Raw genomic sequence first — 17,827 nt, forward strand, 5'->3', positions numbered from 1 at the left:
GGATTGCTTGAGCCCAGGAGTTGGAGGTTGCTGTGAGCTATGATGACGCCACAGCACTCTAGTCAGGGCAACAGAGCGAGATCTGTCTCAAAAAAAAAAAAAAAAGAAAAGAAAAAGAAAAAAGAGAAGAAATGCATGGGAACTATGAACCAAATCAGAAAAGCATTTATCAGGGCAAGGATGTGGGCGACAAGGGGGACGGAGACCCAGGGACCTTCATGCCTTCTTTCTTAAACTGGGCAATGGGTGTCCAGGTGTGTTATGTTATTCTTTTACTTATATCCGAAATAGTTAATAAAGTTTCTCATTTCAAAAACTGACACTGGGCCAGTTGCTCAATGCCTATAATCCTAGCACTCTGCGAGGCCGAGGCGGGAGGATCCCTTGAGCTCAGTAGTTGAAGACCAGCCTGAGCAAGAATGAGACCCATCTCTGCTAAAAATAGGGAAAAAAAAAAAATCAGCCGGTCGAAAAAAATTAGCTAGGCATGTGGCTCTCGGCTCGGGAAGCTGAGGCAGGAGAATCACCTGAGCCGAGGAGTTTGAGGCTGCAGGGAGCTATGATGTTGCCCCTGCACTGTAGCTGGTCAACAGAGGAAGGCTCTGTCTCAAAACAAAAAACAAAAAGAAACTTGACAGTGGAGCTCACAAATTTCAAGCAAAGTGAAGTTAAAGTGAGTGCAGTAAGTGCAGTAAATTACTACAGAACAAGTTCTAAAAATACACGTTCCTCATGTTGTGTGAGACTGGAAATGAGGAGCAAGTGGCAGTCCTGCCAGGGAAGGCAGATGTCTCAACAGATTTGGAATATTTGTGTGGCAGGTGGATTTACTTTAAGTAACACTTATGTTAAGACAGCTCAGGAATGTGGTCTTGCAATTAAACCTGAACCTGTTGCAGTTTTAGTGGTCACCACATGGTGGCAGCCTATCCAAGAAAATTCAAGGATAATATTTTGCACTTTGAGAGCCCAGTATTTTTGATTTGGAAACTTAGTGGAAGAGGAAAATAAACTTTGCCCTGCACCGAACAGCTGTGGTAAAAAAAGAAAATACCTTCACTGGCAACTGAATGTTTTCACAGCTGCCACAGATACTATTGCTAGTTGTATCTGTACTTTTGAAAAACAAAGACATTTTTCTAAGTACTTTTTATTATGGAAATAAATCACCTTGACTCTATATTTTCGGATGAATCTCACCCTAACTTTGAGAATGATTAAATGGCTTGACTTTCTAGAGAATCCAGAAATCGGGTAACATAACTGTTTTTGTATATGCAGAAAGGTTCTCTCTAATAGTTGATGTTACACACACAATTTTTTTCCTAAGTTTTTGGTACTTATGAAGGCACCACCATGAATATTAGAAGCTCTTAACTTTGGGCCAGGTGTGGTGGCCCATGCCTATGATCCTAGCACTCTGGGAGGCCGAGGCAGGAGGATTGCTTGAGCTCAGGAGTTCGGGACCAGCCTCAGCAAGAGCAAGACCCCCGTCTCTACTAAAAATAGAAAGAAATTAGCCAGATACCTAAAAATAGAAAAAAGTAGCTGGGTGTGGTGGCACAGGCCTGTAGTCCCAGCTATTGGGAGACTGAGGCAGAAGGATTGCTTGAGCCCAGGAGTTTGAGGTTGTTGTGATCCAGGCTGATGCCATGACACTCTAGCCTGGGCAACAGAGTGAGACTCTCTCAAAATAAATAAATAAATAGAGGCTGTTAACTTTAACTCTTATTGCTTCATCTTTGTAGTCAAAAACACGGGAGGTGATCAGTTGTTCGCCTCTACCTGGGCTACCTCCATACGACATGCTCCCACTGCAGATTACAGCCTCTGTCTTCCGGGTGTCCACGGGCGGCTGGCCCTGCACCAGCCACATACCTCCTCCCACCCCAACATGCCTCCATGCTTCTCCCTGACGTTTGACTTGTCACACTTTTATGTTTGCTTTTTACAAGAAGAAACCAGGGAAGAAAACCCTTGGTTTTGGTCTCAGTAGGAATTCTAGCCTTCCTTGGAGCCGTGGTAATAAACGGATTGTACCACTCAAAGGGTCAGCAGAGCACAGTGGTACACGAGCTCCTAGGCTCGGGTTAGTGTCCTGGGGGATCCGACAGGGACAGGCTCTGTCCACACTTCCCACACCCTTGGAAAAGCTTCACTGTGGAAAACACCGGTAGAAAAAATTCAACAACAGATGGGGATACTTTTTGTCCACTTAAATCAACAATGAATAAAAGTGCATTTGTAGATTATAGTCCCTTTAGCTTCTTATTATTGACAATGATAAAAGAGTTGGGGAAACAAGAGGACAGGCCAAGGCTCGTGACTTTTAAGTAGAAGGACATTATCTTTGAAAAGTGTTTCTTCTATGCTTATTTGTTCCAGACAGGGAGCCAGACTCCCTGTGGGACATCTGGCGGGGGTTCCACAGCTGGGGGTGAGAGGTTCGGGCATCAGCATGTGACGGTAACACTGGAGTCCTTTCTACCAGCTCCTAAAATACAGGTAGCCTTGCAGGTGTGGGATGATCTTCGACCTGCTGCAGCCACCAGGAACTGTCTTTGAAGCGTTGGAGTCGGGCACAACATTTGTGTCCTTGTTAAGCAGTGGAGCATAGGCTTTCGGAGCAGATAGCTCTGGGCTCCACCCTTAGCTGTCACTTAACCGCTCTGGGCCTGCTTGCTCGTGTGCAGAATGGGGGTCGTAATGCGCCCTGCCTTACAGGGCTTAAATAAGAATGTGGGTCGATCAGGTGGACCAATCCAATCATAAGTAGATAAACTAATAAAATAGTGTGACCTGGGTTCCGTCCCTGGAGGTCCGGTCTACGTGCCTCCACTGTCTGCACAGGGAAGGGGAGAGGGTCTAGCTCTCCGTCTGTGGGGTCCCCAACAACATTGGCTGAGGGAGCTAAACCCAAAGCAAAACTGTTAGGAGACAAGGTCCCAGAGAAAGGAGGGACTGCCGGGAGTGGCGCCAGCTTTGGCCCGTCCAGGCTCACTTTCTGGTCCTCAACTGGAGTCTTATCAACTTTAAGTAACCACAGAGAGAGCTGGGGACGCTTCTGTCCCCTTCTTGTTACCTGTAAGCCGCTCTGCTTCACATCGTGCCTGCTGCACGCTCCTCATTCGCCGTTCCTCGCTGCCGGGCCTGTGATTTTGAGGGACAGTTGCATTGAGCTCATTAAATAGAAACGGAGCCTTTCTCTACCGTTCTGCCTACATTCAGGGATTCTCTACGGACACTGATAATGTATAAAATCTCCCTGGAGCCTGAGCATGAAGAATTAGGATTTGCCCTGTTAGAGTTCCACAGAAAACCAGAATAGACTTCTGTGTTTGGTAGCTTTATAGCTTATGCACATTGGGATGGATCATTAAAAACCGAGAAGTTCCTGCTTTGTTTTTGAGCATCCCTTCCAGGCTCTGAGATGCACTGTGCATTCCCATGGGCATCCTAGCGAGGGGGAGGGGAGGATGCCTGGGCATTTGTCCAAATCAGCCATATGCTGTGGAGTGTCAGATGTCAGCAAGCCAGGGCTCTGGATCTGATGTTCTGGGCTAGGGCTAAGGAACCCCTTTCTTCCTCCACCTTCCTCCACCCCACACGGGCCCCACACTCACTTCCCCGACACTGGGAAAGAGCCTAGGTTTGGAGATAGCCTCTTCCTCACCCCAGTGATTGCACACGGTCCAAAGCCAGCCCGAGGCGAGGGAGGCCTTGCATGTGGTGTTTACGAGGCGGGGTGGTGCCCTCGCCACGCCAGGGAGAGGCTGGCAGGCACCACGGCCCCGCTCCCTTGAGAGTCTCCGAACTGTGGGCAGCGCACAGCTGGACGGTGGTGCCGAAACGGCCTCCAGCTGGGACGAATCAGGTAAACCCCAGCTGCGTGCAGAAGAAATAACCTAGAAATAAGAGAACCGTTTTATTTTGTTTTTCTCAGAGGATCTCGTTTCTCCTCCTCCTCCTGAGCACAGAGACCCTCAAAACTAGTCCTAACAGAGGAAGGAAAAAAATATAGGTCTTTCACATTTGAAGGATCAAAGTGCCTGGCTTTTTTGAGCAAAGCTAAACGATCACAAAGTCCTTTCCAGTTTAAATTTAGCGCACAGCGTGGCTTCTAAAAGGCTTTTAAAAGGGCATTGGAAAATTCTAAATGTATTTGTTTTGTATATGTGAAAGGATGGTTTTTTGAAAAAAGAGTAATATGTCTTCCAAAAGGGAAGAAAATCCCTCGCTTTTAAACTGGACTAGATGAGTGAGTTACATGACAATTCCTTTTACCAGTACAGGCTACACATAAAACAGTAACCTGTTGTAGTGACAGTAACGAGAGACAACATTGGTTGATGAGATGGCAACTCTGAACCACTGTTGTGAACTCCTGTTACCTTATTGATGTGGCACACTCTTCCTGTTGGGCAGAGCTGTCCTCCTCTCCATAGTGCAGATGAGGAAACTGAGGCTCAGAGAAGAGACTTTCCAAAGATCATATAATTTAAAAATGGAGGTGGCAATACAGCCTGTGTTTTTCACACTGTCTCGTGTCAGCTCTTCTCTCTTTTGACTGATGTAGCTCACTGCAACCTCCAGCTCTTGGGCTCAAGCGATCCTCCTGCCTCAGCCTCCTGCGTAGCAGGGACTACAGGCTCATACCACCACGCCCAGCTAATTTTTCTATTTTTAGTAGAGATGAGGTCTCACTCTCTTGTTCAGGCTGGTCTCAAAACTCCTGAGCTCAAGTGATCCTCCCACCTCGGCCTCCCAGAGTGCTAGGATTACAGGCGTGAGCCACCGCGCCCTACCTTGTGTCAGCTCTTATTCCAGATAATCACATAAAGTCTAATCTCTAATCTTTAAAGCAAGAAAGCACCTGCCGCCTCAGATGTGGAACATCAGAGAGACTAAGGCCGAAGACACTGGACTTATGTCGAGACACTGTTGTTTTATTCCAGCTGTTTATAATCCCAGAAACATACGTGGAAGAGAAGCAAGCTGAAGTAGATTGAAGGCTGTCCCCTCCCTGAGGCCTGGGGCTTGTCACCAGCTGTCCAGGCTCCCTCTTCAGAAGGGGTGGTGTGCAGTCTTTGGAGAGGGCAGGGCAGGCACCCTGGTCAGGTGTGTGGACCCACAGGACAGCCTCAGCTGTGTGAGTTCCTCCCCTTCCCTGCCTGTTCTGGGTGAGGTCCAGAGAATAGCCCCAGACACTCCTGGGCACCATAACTCGTGCTAAGCAAGTAGCCAAGGTTGTCAGTGGTGTGTAATTATGCGACTAGTGTAGGCCCTGAGCTTTCTTTGACAGATTTTTGGGTATCCGCTCCCTGCTTTTCACTCTTGCTTCTATCTGATCATTGTGTTGCTTATTAACACCAGAGACGGAGGTGAATACCACTTTTTTAAAAGCCAAAAAAATCAGATGCTTTTATTTAGCAGAGTTGAGAAAAGGATTTGTGAGACAATGTATTGAAACTAATGGGCGTGAGATCAAGAAGGTGCCAGGTAAAGAGGGGGTGACCTAAGATGGATTAGTCTTAGATGGTTCAAAAGTTAAGCTGAGAAACTGAAAGTTAGGAGAAATGATGTGTTCTTGTATCAGTTATGTGAGTAAAACTGTAATGGAAATGCCATCCATCTCCACCTTTCCCTACACCCTCCCCCTTCTAGACGCTCTTCCTCTATCTTCTGGGCAAAAACATTCTAGTTTCAGTCTCAGTGGATCATGTTTCCAGTGTTTGAAGGTTGGTTTGAATGTGAAATGTATTTTCTCATAGACTTAGCGTTTCAAATGGTCTGAGGTTCACGGGATGGTGAAGCCAGTTTAACAAGTGATGCAACAGAATCTTATTGATGTAGTTTCCGATTTTTCAGTGAGAAACTTCACCAGGAACTTTAACGCTCTTCTAAACTGTGGGGTTAGCTTCAGCCTTCGTGCGGTCCATGTTACTTTGCAGTCACCTGTGACCAGCCACAAATAAGCCCCTGTGGTCATCAGGGCCATGGTGGGGGCGTGAGGTATATATTGCACAAAAGAGAGCCACCTCCAGTCCCGGAAGCGGGGCTACGGGCTGTGTCCTGTGCAGAACCGGCCGGCAGCGTCCCTTGCACGCCACTTGCCTGTCATCTCCCACTCGCTCTTCTGTACCGTCAGCAGAGCCTGGCTCTCTTTTCCATGCCTTCTCCTCCAAGGTGAAGCTTTCTAAGGACACGGAATTAGAATCTTTTAATGGGAAGGCCTTAAACATAATCTATAACAATAAGGGACCTTATATTTGTGTAGAGATTTCGTTCTCAGGGCTTTTTATATATGTTATCTCATTCATGCTACGACCCTGGAAACGAGGTATCGTGCTCACCGGGAGCCTTGGTTCTGCCTGTCGCCGATGAAGGAGCAGCGTCTGGACTTGAATCCAGGTCGTGGGACTCCACCCACAGTGCTCTCCCGCCTGCGTCTCAATTCCTCACTTTTCAGAGGAGACGACCGAGGCCCGGAGAGTTTCTCGAAGGAAGTAGAATGCAGAACTCTGTGGGTGTGCGGTGTGAGGTTCAGCACTGGAAATCGGAAATGTCAGGAAATGCAACGCTAAATTTCCCACAGCAACATCGATTTGAGTGAACATAAACACGCTGTATGTACTAAAGGACATGGGTAGCGTGATACACATAAATCCTGAGGGCTCTGATTCCTCTGTGAAGCCTGGCTTGCTTGATGTTGCTCTGGGAGCTGTAACTTCAGCATTTCCTCATTTTTGTGCTCCGTGCTCCTGAGTCTCTGCCATGTGAGGGAAGCTCCCCCTCCCCACACTCTCTCTCTCTCTCTCTCAGCCCTACTCTTTAATGTAATTTTTTTCCTAGGGTGTGAGTGTGAGAAAGGGAATTAATTTTGATGACGGGTATCCATTACTAGGTTTGAGGCTGCATGTTTCTTTTATCATCTGTCATGACTTTAGTATCGAGCTCACTTCTGGAGTGATTATCTGTCTTTTCTAACATTTTGGACACAACTGAATATCTTTGATATTCTCAAATAGCGAGCAGTAAGTTGAATGATGAAGTAAGAGGTGAACTTAAGAACGTTTAGAAAAAGGAAGATCATTTAATTATCCTTTAGGGGAAAAATGGTAGGTAAATGGTGTAATCATAATTCCCAGTTGTCCATTTGGCTTGTAGTCAGTATGATTTATGCAATAACCATAAGAAATGTCTTAAAATTTTAAAAGCCAATAATCTGTTCTACTGATCACAGAGGAGAGTGGAAAAAAGAAATACACCCAATTCCTGAAAGGAAAAAAATTCTCCCAGGATGAGATCACTGGGTGGATGTGGAGTGGGGACAATACCTTGTGCTGCAATTGTCATCCTCTTATCTTGCCAAAGTATTACAACATCCGAATGGAAATGGTCTGAGATTCTTATTTCAAAGTAGCTACACCGTTATTTTAACCTTCCTATTTGATAGTATGCTTCATATTTCAGGGAAAGGTGAGCATTAATTCCTAGATACAAAGCAATCATTTCATGGTAGAGGTTCAGTTAATTTCAAATAAAAAGTTAGACATTCTCGGTTAGAAAAATTTATGAATAAGCAGGGATTGTGCTCACGACATATTCTGCCTGAATGAAATTTCCATATGCAGGCGACACACACTACTCCAATGGCAGGAACATACCAGGCATGGTTGCTAATGCCTGTTTCTGTTTTTTTATTTTATTTTTTATTTATTTTTTTTTTGAGTCAGAGTCTCACTCTATTGCCCAGGCTAGAGTGCCATGGCATCAGCCTAGCTCACAGCAACCTCAAACTCCTGGCCTCAAGCAATCCTCCTGCCTCAGCCTCCCGAGTAGCTGGGACTACAGACATGCGCCACCATGCCCGGCTAATTTTTTTTCTATATATATTTTTAGCTGTCCAGATCATTTCTTTCTATTTTTTAGCAGAGACGGGGTCTCGCTCTTGCTCATGCTGGTCTCGAACTCCTGAGCTCAAATGATCCACCCGCCTCTGCCTCCCAGAATGCTAGGATTACAGACGTGAGCCACCGCGCCTGGCTATTTTTCTATATATATTTTTAGCTGTCCATATAATTTCTTTCTATTTTTAGTAGAGGCGGGGTATCGCTCTTGCTTGGGCTGGTCTCGAACTCCTGAGCTCAAACAATCTGCCTGCCTTGGCCTCCCAGCGTGCTAGGATTGCAGGTGTGAGCCACCGCGCCCGGCCTAATGCCTGTTTCTATAGTAAAATCACCAGTGAATTCCTAATTGCCAAAAATGTATTTTTTTGCTTTTATCTTGCTTGACACTGGTGTCATTTAAACCTGCTGGCCACACCCTTTCCCCTCACGCTACATGAAAATGGCCCTTCCTGCCCTTCTTAACTCCTGGTCCACACCGTGGTCTCCATCATTTGTTCTTCATCTTGTCCTCTCCAAGATGCATGTTCGCCTGCCTTCGTTGCCATTCTGCCTGTTTCCCTTGGGAAATCTAGTCCAAGCTTCTGGTTTTAACCACTGCCCACATGTGTATGCATCCCGACTGCCTCCCCACGCTCCCAGGGCACTCTCAGTTCCAGACCTGTGCCTCCTGCATCCTGCCTGACGCCTCCCCGGGGATGTCTCAGTGTCATGCTTCTCCTCTCACCCTTCTAGTCCATTTTCAGTCCAGCTTGCAGAGAAATCTTCCTAAAACACGCTGACTGCATGAGGACAGCCATACGCTGTAGTCCAACCTGACAGCTACTTGTCTGTTATCAAGAAAAGATGTGCTTGGCCAGGCTTTGTGTCTCATGCCTGTAATGCCAGCACGTTGGGAGGCCAAGATGGGAGGATCTTTTGAGGCCAGGAGTTCAAGACCAGCCTGGGCAACATAGCAAGACCCCTATCTCTACAAAAAATAAAATAAAAAATTTAGCTGGTGTGGTGGCACACACCTGTAGTCTCAGCTACTCGGGAGTCTGAGGCAGGAGGATCGCTTGAGCTCAGAAGTGCAAGGCTGCAGTGAGCTATGATCATGCCACTGCACTCCAGCCAGGGTGACAGAGCGAGACCCTGTCTCTAAAAAAAAAAGAAAAAAAAGGAAAGAAAGAAAAGAAAAGGTAGGCCGGGCGCGGTGGCTCATGCCTGTAATCCTAGCACTCTGGGAGGCTGAGGTGGGCGGATCGTTTGAGCTCAGGAGTTCGAGACCAGCCTGAGCAAGAGCGAGACCCCATCTCTACTAAAAATAGAAAGAAATTATATGGACAGCTAAAGATATATATAGAAAAAATTAGCCGGGCATGGTGGTGCATGCCTGTAGTCTCAGCTACTCGGGAGACTGAGGCAGGAGGATCCCTTGAGCTCAGGAGTTTGAGGTTGCTGTGAGCTAGGCTGACGCCAAGGCACTCACTCTAGCCTGGGCAACAGAGTGAGACTGTCTCAAAAAAAAAAAAAAAGATTAAAAAAAAAAGAAGTGCATCTTTGCTGGAGAAAGCACTTACCTATTGCTAATTTTTTAAAAGTAACATTCCTCATGTTGAACTTTGTTTTCTGAACTGTGTTGATAACATTTGAAGGAAGCAGAAACAGGTTGCATGAGTCTCAGGTGATCTCATACCCGAGATTCTCATAATGAATTCTTTTGAAACACATTGATAGCAGAAGATAAATTGTCTTCTAGCCAAGAGGGTGGGGCTGTACTTTCTGTAGTTAAAAATTTTTTTTATGTATTTATTTGCTAAATACGAAATTATGATTGTCCGCATAACTTTCTAGATCTCCCTGTCCTCCCTTCCTCTTGCCCCTTCATGTTCTGATGCTGCGCCTGCACCAGTTCCACACATGGACTGCCACGCTAGGAAAAAAATTTTTTCCTTGGGGCCATGGTGTTTTATTACAAAAATAGAATAAAGATTTCAAAAGCAAAATGATTCTTTCTAATTTAATGAAGAAAATTATTTTTTATTGTTCTTTTTTAAGTGAATTACATGCAATTTGAAAAATAGTTCTCTTGGCTCCCAAGATGAAGAGATGTGTGAGTTACACATGCTTCATGAGGCCCCGGCCTCAGAGCTAGCATGAGTTAAATACAACTCACATGGCACTTAATGTGTTAAAAATCACTAACTTAGAGAAAAATCGTTTTCGTGTTATCTAAACTACTGCACCTCCACATGCTCCACATTTAATGTCTGCATCTCTGTGTCTTGCTATTGTTTTAACATTTGGTCCTCTGCCTGGGGAGTGGGTGGTTCACTTTAAGCTGTTCTACTCAGGTCTCAGCAGAGAAAGCAATATTTGGTTATGAGGTAGAGTTTCAAGCCAAGCTTTGACCAGGGTCTTTCCCATCTGGGAGGAGGAAAGTAGGAACGGCAAGCGAGACGATAATTCTCCTCGAATTTTAGCTCATTAAAATCTTCCCTCATCCTCAGTGGGTTATTTATTGATTTAAGCATCTAGCACTTTTCCTTTCCAGAAAGAATTAACATCCATGATGTGATCATTGCTAAGGGAGGAGATTTTTGTCTTTTCTCGGTGGGATTAACTGTCCGCCGGTTGCTTATTAGAGCTGTGTGGAGGTACGGAGTGGAGGGGCAGGAATGAGATTTATTTATTTATTTATTTTTTCTTTTCTTGACGGGGCTCTATGGTTACAGAGATTTCTGAGATTTATAGGTAATGAAAAGAACAGGTTTTATCAAAGACACCATGTGTAGGAAACTAAGTGTTCTTAGGGGACTTATGTGAACCTGTGATCCTTGGCTTTTTCCAAAATGAACATTTCTTTCTTGTTCCTATTAACCTCCTTTTTATAGGTATTTTAACGTGTGCTGTTTTTGCTGCTCTTGGGCATGAAAATCTCGCAAAATGCTGTTTCTGATCTGCAACAAGCCTTAAATGTTTGCATTTTTCTTGAGGATGATTGTGCTTGATTTTATGACAGGAGTAGTGCATGTAAGTGAAGAAATATTTTTTTTTTTTAAAGTGAAAGCAGGATTTATTCAGAAACTGTAGAAAGTCTACAGACAGAGCAGAGGCAAGTTCTCCCTGCAGAGGAGGACTAGCCGAAGAAATACTTTTTTAATATAAATGTGTAAAATCCTCTTCCCACCAGAACACTTTTATTCCCTAAATATAACATCACCCAGAAGTCTAGCTGCCTTTCAGATTTATCTGTAGAGCTGCAGGGCTCGCATGGGGCTTGAATGCACTAGGTTGCTGGTGATGTTGGCTGCAGACTTCTTGGTGCAGGTTAGAAGGGTTATGGCCATGTGGCACAGAAGAAAAATCGTTATTTGGGCAAATTTCAATATGGATTTCTTTTCTTTTTAATATGATTGATACAGTAGATTCAGCGCAACACCATTTCAACATGCTCTTCTATTTCCTGTGCCATAGTAAAGTAAGGCACCAAGGAGCAGGAAAGGCTGTTTGCTCATTAGCAGGCTCAATGAGTGTTAATGCACTTTTCCCTATTTGCATGGTCAAATGGATCAGAGATTTCCAGGCTATTAACTTTTGAAAGTTGGCTTTGCCGGCTCTATGAAAGACATGTATTTAAATTGTCATCGTGCTCCTCCTCTGTTAGGGGACTTGGGGCCGCCCTTGATCTGGTCTTTTTTGTTCATAAACCAGGTAGGACTGTCACAGATTGCCCTCATGACCATCTTGTTTCAAAATTACTAAAAGGCTTCAGCTGATGTATCCTCTTGCCCAAACACTGCTAGAAATTCTCAGACTGAGGAGCTGGCGAGATCCTCAGTGATCAGCTTGTCCAAGCTGTGAGTGGATGAGGACGTGTTGGCTGGTTGGGTGGGTGGTTTGGTGATGGTGGTGGCGGTGTTGTTGTGTTTTGTTTTCTGTCCTTCTGTCTATCTGATCCTAGAGACTCTGCAGTCAGCTGCAGGGCATCGGAGTCCATAGACAGGACAATGCAGGGCGGGGGACGGAACCCTCCGTGTTAGAGAATGAGCAGCAGGCAGCTTCCCTCTCCTTCTACCTTGTAGAGTATCTCCAAGATGGGGTTGATTAGGAGACACAGGGCATAATGTAAAGTTACTTAAACTCTAAGGACCTCAGTTTCCTTGTCTATTAAAGGAGCATCATAACACTAATCTCACGTATCTGGGATAGTCCATGAGATAGTATTCACAGCACCAAGCTGACTCGTGTGTACTTGTCTAATACTCCTTGTTCACCTTTCCCTCCATGTGGGGGTCCAGTTTGAAATCATCACTTGCTTAGTGGTGCTGGGAAAGGTGGTCATTCTTTGGTTAAGTTCAGAGCCAACTTTTTTGCCCGATGTCTAGATACAACCTTCCTACCAGATGTGTTTCTACAGCACTGTATGATCAAAATACAAACAGGATAGACATGAAGAATGTATTTTGTAGTAGCAAGCTGCATTCTTTCCACTTTCTCAGAAAAATAAAAAAAGCAGTTGGACAAGAGACTAACCAGGGCCTCAAGGAAAATGCGATTGTTTCTCAAGCTCCTGAAAATCCTTTTATGGATATAGTAAAATTCCACGTGGGTCTAATTTTGAGTATGGCACTGTACAGGCCGACAGGCCCACGGTGCCAATCAGACCTTCATGTGGCCTCACCAGGACAGGACAGCCCTTGTTTTTGCTTCGAAGCCACTTCGTGAGTCAGATGCCACCTCCTCACATCCCCACCAACGCCCGGGTCTTCTTCCTTTCAGTTTATTGCTGCCATCAGGATAGTTTTCTTTGCACCATCCTTTCTTTTTGAGACAGGGTCTCACTCTGTTGCCGAGGCTGGAGTGCAGTGGCGTCATCATAGCTCACTGTAACTTTGAAGGCCTGGGCTCAAGCAATCCTTCTGCCTCCCTTTTTCTTGATATTGCAATTAGTGGTGAAAACATATAAATTGTAATACTCCACACAGTGTATGCTGAACTTACTACACTGAAGAAATATTTAAAGTCCCATTTTCTTTTCTTTCTAGGATATGATAATCAACTTCTGTTTGTACTAATGTAAGCTTGAAAGGATTCAGCAAAACAATTCCATCCATGTTAACAGTTTGGAACAAAACTCTGGATTTGTGATTTATGTCTTTTAGGTTAAAAACATTTGACATCAGCAGTTAGTCATGTATTTATACTTCAGATTAAAACATGTGTGTTTTTTTCCTTTTCTCTTTTAGCTTCATGAGGCTGACGTTGTTATCTTAGGCTCCCCTAAACCAGAAGAGATTCCCCCTACTTGGATACAACCAGGAACTACTGTTCTCAATTGCTCCCATGACTTCCTATCAGGTAAATGTCTTAACATCTGTATGGAGCTGCTGATTAAGATGTGAGTCAGTTATGAGAAATGTTAACCTTATTCAATAGAATATGTTCCTGGAATGTGGGTTGTAGTCCGGGTAAGCATATAGGGTGGGAAACTTAGAGCGTTGGTTGAGGCCCTTACCTTTTGGGTTACAAGCGTGTCGTCAGGCTGAGAGAAGCCAAGATGGCGGTTGAGGTGGTGCCTCCCGCTCCCTCACTCTGAAGGCTCCCCCTACTGGCCTAAAATAGATGCTTTGTGTATGTGTGTGGTAAACTAGAAATAGTGGTTTTCAGTCTCTGAACAAGTAGTGGAATCATTTCTTCCAAAGAAATCTTAGCAGAATCTCAACGTATGAAAGCTTGGGCTGTGGGGAGGGATGGTAATGGCGCCAGCCTCTGTGTCTCCCTGATTTACCCGTGCAGTGATCCCTGAAGCGCTCTTCGTGGAGCCCCAAAGTCGCTGAGAACAGTATGAAAATCACCATGAGAAACAAATGGTTTGAGGATTGGTGCTGCTATTAATATTTGACGGCATTTCTCCAAGGGACCCAGGAATGCTGTAGATCATGCCAGGCCTGTCTTTAGAGTATCTCAAGCTGTGCCCACAGCTAGGCAGCCAGCCCAGGGGCCAGTGGGTGCCAGCCCAGAGTGGGTGCCTTCTCCAATTCACAGAAAGACACGGAGGCTAAGAAAGCCTTAGACCACATCCAGCCCCGCTCAGCGAGGCCCTGAGTGGCATAGGTAGGCAAGAGACAATGGCAAAGGGAGGCAGAGGAACCCTCCTTTCTTGTTAATTTGGCTTTGGCCCCCAAATTTCAACATGGAGGAGAGGACTATATTGGGTTGGGCTGGAGGGCAGGGGCAGCCTTTCCCCTAGAGGTGGGCAGAACGTGCACCACAGTCATGGAGGCCTCTGCTCTCTTTACCTCTGCCAGGGACATACTTGAGTTTGAAATCTTGAAACCTAGGCAGCCCCACAGAAAAGAGTAAGCCATACCCAGGGGTGACATTGACCCTCCCCTCTAGGAAATGCAGGTCTTCCTAGAATTGACCAATGGGATTAAAAAGCCCTTGGAATTGAAGAGGGTGGAATGGATGGAAGAGTCCAAGGAAGATGCTCATGAGCTTCCCAGATGGCTTACACACTTGGCTCTTGCACTAAGAGCACACGGATGGGCTGGGCACAGTGACTCACGCCACCTCTACAAAAAAATTTAAAAAATAAACAAATTAGCCAGGCATGGTGGCGTGCACCTGTAGGCCCATCGACCCAGGAGGCTGAGGCAGGACGATCGCTTGAGCCCACAAGTTCAAGGCTGTAGTGAGCTATGATCATGCCACTGTGCTCCAGCCTGGGTGACAGAGTGAGACCCTGTCCCCCCAAAAACCCAAAAGCACACAGATGAATGAAGCAATTAGAGGTGCAATGTGAGTGTGGGGTTAATGGCTCTTTTTAACAAATAGAAGGCATATACATAACTTCTTTAAAATATATGTAGTGTGTGCATATAATTTTTTTTGCCTAAAAAAAAAAAAAATGCCTGACCTATTAATGGTGAACGAGACAGATTTATCCCTGTATTCAAAATCTTAGATTAAGAAAGCTGATTCTGACATTTGTTTCTGTTAAATGAATGCTTCTTTGCTGCAATATGTACTTGCTGCTTTTTGTTAAAGTTCATATTTAGGATCATTTTGGCATAGTCCCACATGGACATAGGAGAGTCTACTTTGATGTTCTTTTGGAATCCACTTAAGCCCTTTTATTATATGACAGTGACATACTTTATTAGTGAAACACCTTTATTTTTAATAAGGTTTCTTTTTATGACACATATTTCTTGAAAATGTTTCCCAAAACCTTGGATTTCAATGTAACAATTCTCTTGGGGAGGGGGGTAGAGACCAAGGCATTATAGATGCTCCTTGACTTAAAATGGGGCTACACCCAGATAAACCCATCATACATTGAAAATATCTTAAGTCAGAAATGGGTGTGTGGTAGACATGCTGGGACACTAAAACACAAATCCCCCAAAGAGCTGGGGACTCTGTACTCTGTACAGTGTTGGTTGTTTGCCCTGCTGATCACGTGGCTGACTGGGTTCGCTGTTGCTGCTGCCCAGCATCTCGAGCAACATCTTTTCCCCCTGGGTAAAGATCAAAATTGCAAGTATGGTTTCTACTGAATGTAGTGTATCGCTTTTGCACTATTGTCAAGTCAGAAAACAGTAAGTTGAGACATGGTAAGTCAGGAAGCATCTGTATATTTTGAAATGATTCTATTATATACAAGTAGACTGGTTACAGTTAGTTTATTTTAAATATATCTGGTCTAATTGTCGTAGCTTTTGTGTTGATTTTTTGTTTTTGTTTTGTTTTTTTGAGACAGAGTCTCTCTCTGTCACCTGGTCTAGAGTGCCATGGCATCAGCCTAGCTCACAGCAACCTCAAACTCCTGGGCTCAAGCGATCCTCCTGCATCAGCCTCCTGAGTAGCTGGGACTACAGGCACGTGCCACCACACCCAACTAATTTTTTCTATTTTTAGTAGAGACAGGGTCTCACTTTTGTTCAGGCTGGTCTCAAACTCCTGACCTCAAGTGATTCTCCCGTCTTGGCCTCCCAGAGTGCTAGGATTACAGGCGTGAGCCACCGAGCCAGCCTCGTGTTGATTTTTTTTTTTATTCTTATTTCAGCATATTATGGGGGTACAAAAGTTTAGGTTACGTATATTGCCCTTGCCCCCCCACCCACCCTCGTGTTGATTTTTGAATGCTCTGCACCTAGAATGGTGCCTGACACCTAGTAAGCACTCAGTGAATATTGAGTGTTGAATGATAAATGTGGACTCAGGATTGTACTCTGCTCGTGGTTTTCAGTTTTTTGCACATTTAGAGATATTTCTTTGAACTTGGCCTCCCATTTAAAAATGGGGCTGGCAGGGCACATTGAGACAAAGATGAAGAAAGCTATGCTGATGATGCAGACAAACATTTCCCAGGTGGTAATATTCATAATAGTGTTGCATTTCTAAAGAGTCAAAGTTATAATTTTAGCAACTTTGATTAGTATAAAAATTTAATCTATGAGTAAATTGGATAAAGATATTTTTCGTCTTCATAATCTTGCTGCTTTAAACAAATAAATAGACTTTGAAACATTATTAAAAAGAAAAGTGCTTTTGCTTAAACTTAAGATTTGAAGAAGAACGTTTAATGAACTTGTGGCTGGGTGAAGGCAGGATTTTATAACGAAATTTTCATTCTCACCTTAATGGTACAGGTCCCTTCCCCTCCCCGCTGTATGGGATGTGGTGACTTCTGAGGAAGTAATTCTGTAGAGCCATTTTATTGAATACCTACTCCTAGGAGATTTTCCTGATGGCTAATATCCCAGAAGCAGAGCTCCGAAAACAATTACACCTAACTTGTTGGGTCTGTTCACCCCGCTATTACATGAGTCAAATGTTTACATTCTAAAACTGGGAAATGTCAGTGTTCTGTTTTCTAGCTATAAAAATAACTACTTTTTTATTATTAAAAAACTATTTCAAATGAGAGAAATGTGCTGTGATCACTCCTGTGATCTTGTAATGCCCTGGTTGCTAAAGAGCAGAATTCGCCCTAAGCAAGACCATTTTGTATCCTATTAGGGCTTGTTTACTGATGTACCAAATAGGACCAAAGAGAAGCTGGTCTTATGTCTGGGCCCAGAGAATAGCATTGAAATAGCAACTTTGTGGCTTGAAGTAGTTTACAGCATCATTTTCAGTTCACATAATTCTATTTGGTGTAGAGTAGGGGAAGAGCCCTCGGCCACTTCCCAGGATGTGCTAAGGAGCTGCAGGACCCTGCGGGATCTTGGGCCTTCCCTCTTATGGCTCTGAAAGAGCATGGACTTTAGCATCAGGATTAACCTGAGGAGGAGAAGAGAGTTAGGTTTTTTTAAAGCTCTTGATTGCATTGCACTTTGGTTGCGTTACTTTGAGCAAATCACTTAAGCTCTCTGATCCTCACTTTCCTTGCAGATAAAATGGGAGCAAGGGTTTTCGGGGGAATGACTGAGGTCGAACTCAGGTGCAGTGCTGCTTTGATACCGCCAACAAATGTGGATCCACTCCTGCACTTCTTCCCTCCACTTTATTTTGCCATGTCACCAGCTCATAAAATAGCTTTCAGACTTCATCTTAGCAGAATAAAAGTTTATATATGAAAAATCAAGTCCAGGGAAGGAAAGAAGTCTAGTGAAATTCTGAAAATGTAAGAAGGCAGCTTTAGAGAAATTGGACATATGTGTAATTTAGTCATTATCCTAATGTGTTAATATTTGGAATAAAATAGGGATATTTGTTTATGACTTATGAATTTCATTCTAAAATCTGTTGTATCTCTAACCTGTTTTCCTTTATTTTTTCTTGGAACTTCTGGATATTTTGGATCTATCCCTGAGATACATTGCGAGTTTGCCATTTCAAATTTTAGTTAGTTCTCAAGATAATATATTTGGTTTTTTACTTTTTTAAAATCTAATTAATTTTATTTAATTAATTAATTTATTTAT

The 17,827-nt window shown here is 44.1% G+C and overlaps 1 protein-coding gene across 3 annotated transcripts in view; it reads left to right on the top strand.

Moving 5' to 3' along the window:
• Nucleotides 1-17,827, top strand: part of MTHFD1L (methylenetetrahydrofolate dehydrogenase (NADP+ dependent) 1 like) — a 186,677-nt gene that overhangs the window by 18,948 nt on the left and 149,902 nt on the right. For 2 of the 3 annotated variants that reach the window (XM_069488615.1, XM_069488614.1), the window contains exon 8: nt 13,139-13,250. In XM_069488615.1, the coding sequence (XP_069344716.1) occupies nt 13,139-13,250 (112 nt within the window). Of the gene's footprint in view, nt 1-12,722; nt 12,832-13,138; nt 13,251-17,827 lie in introns of those variants that run through there. The other variant, XM_069488616.1, reaches the window with a different exon arrangement.

Source organism: Eulemur rufifrons, chromosome 15 (genome assembly GCF_041146395.1).
Source record: "Eulemur rufifrons isolate Redbay chromosome 15, OSU_ERuf_1, whole genome shotgun sequence".
In the NCBI taxonomy this organism is placed as follows: Eukaryota; Metazoa; Chordata; class Mammalia; order Primates; family Lemuridae; genus Eulemur; species Eulemur rufifrons.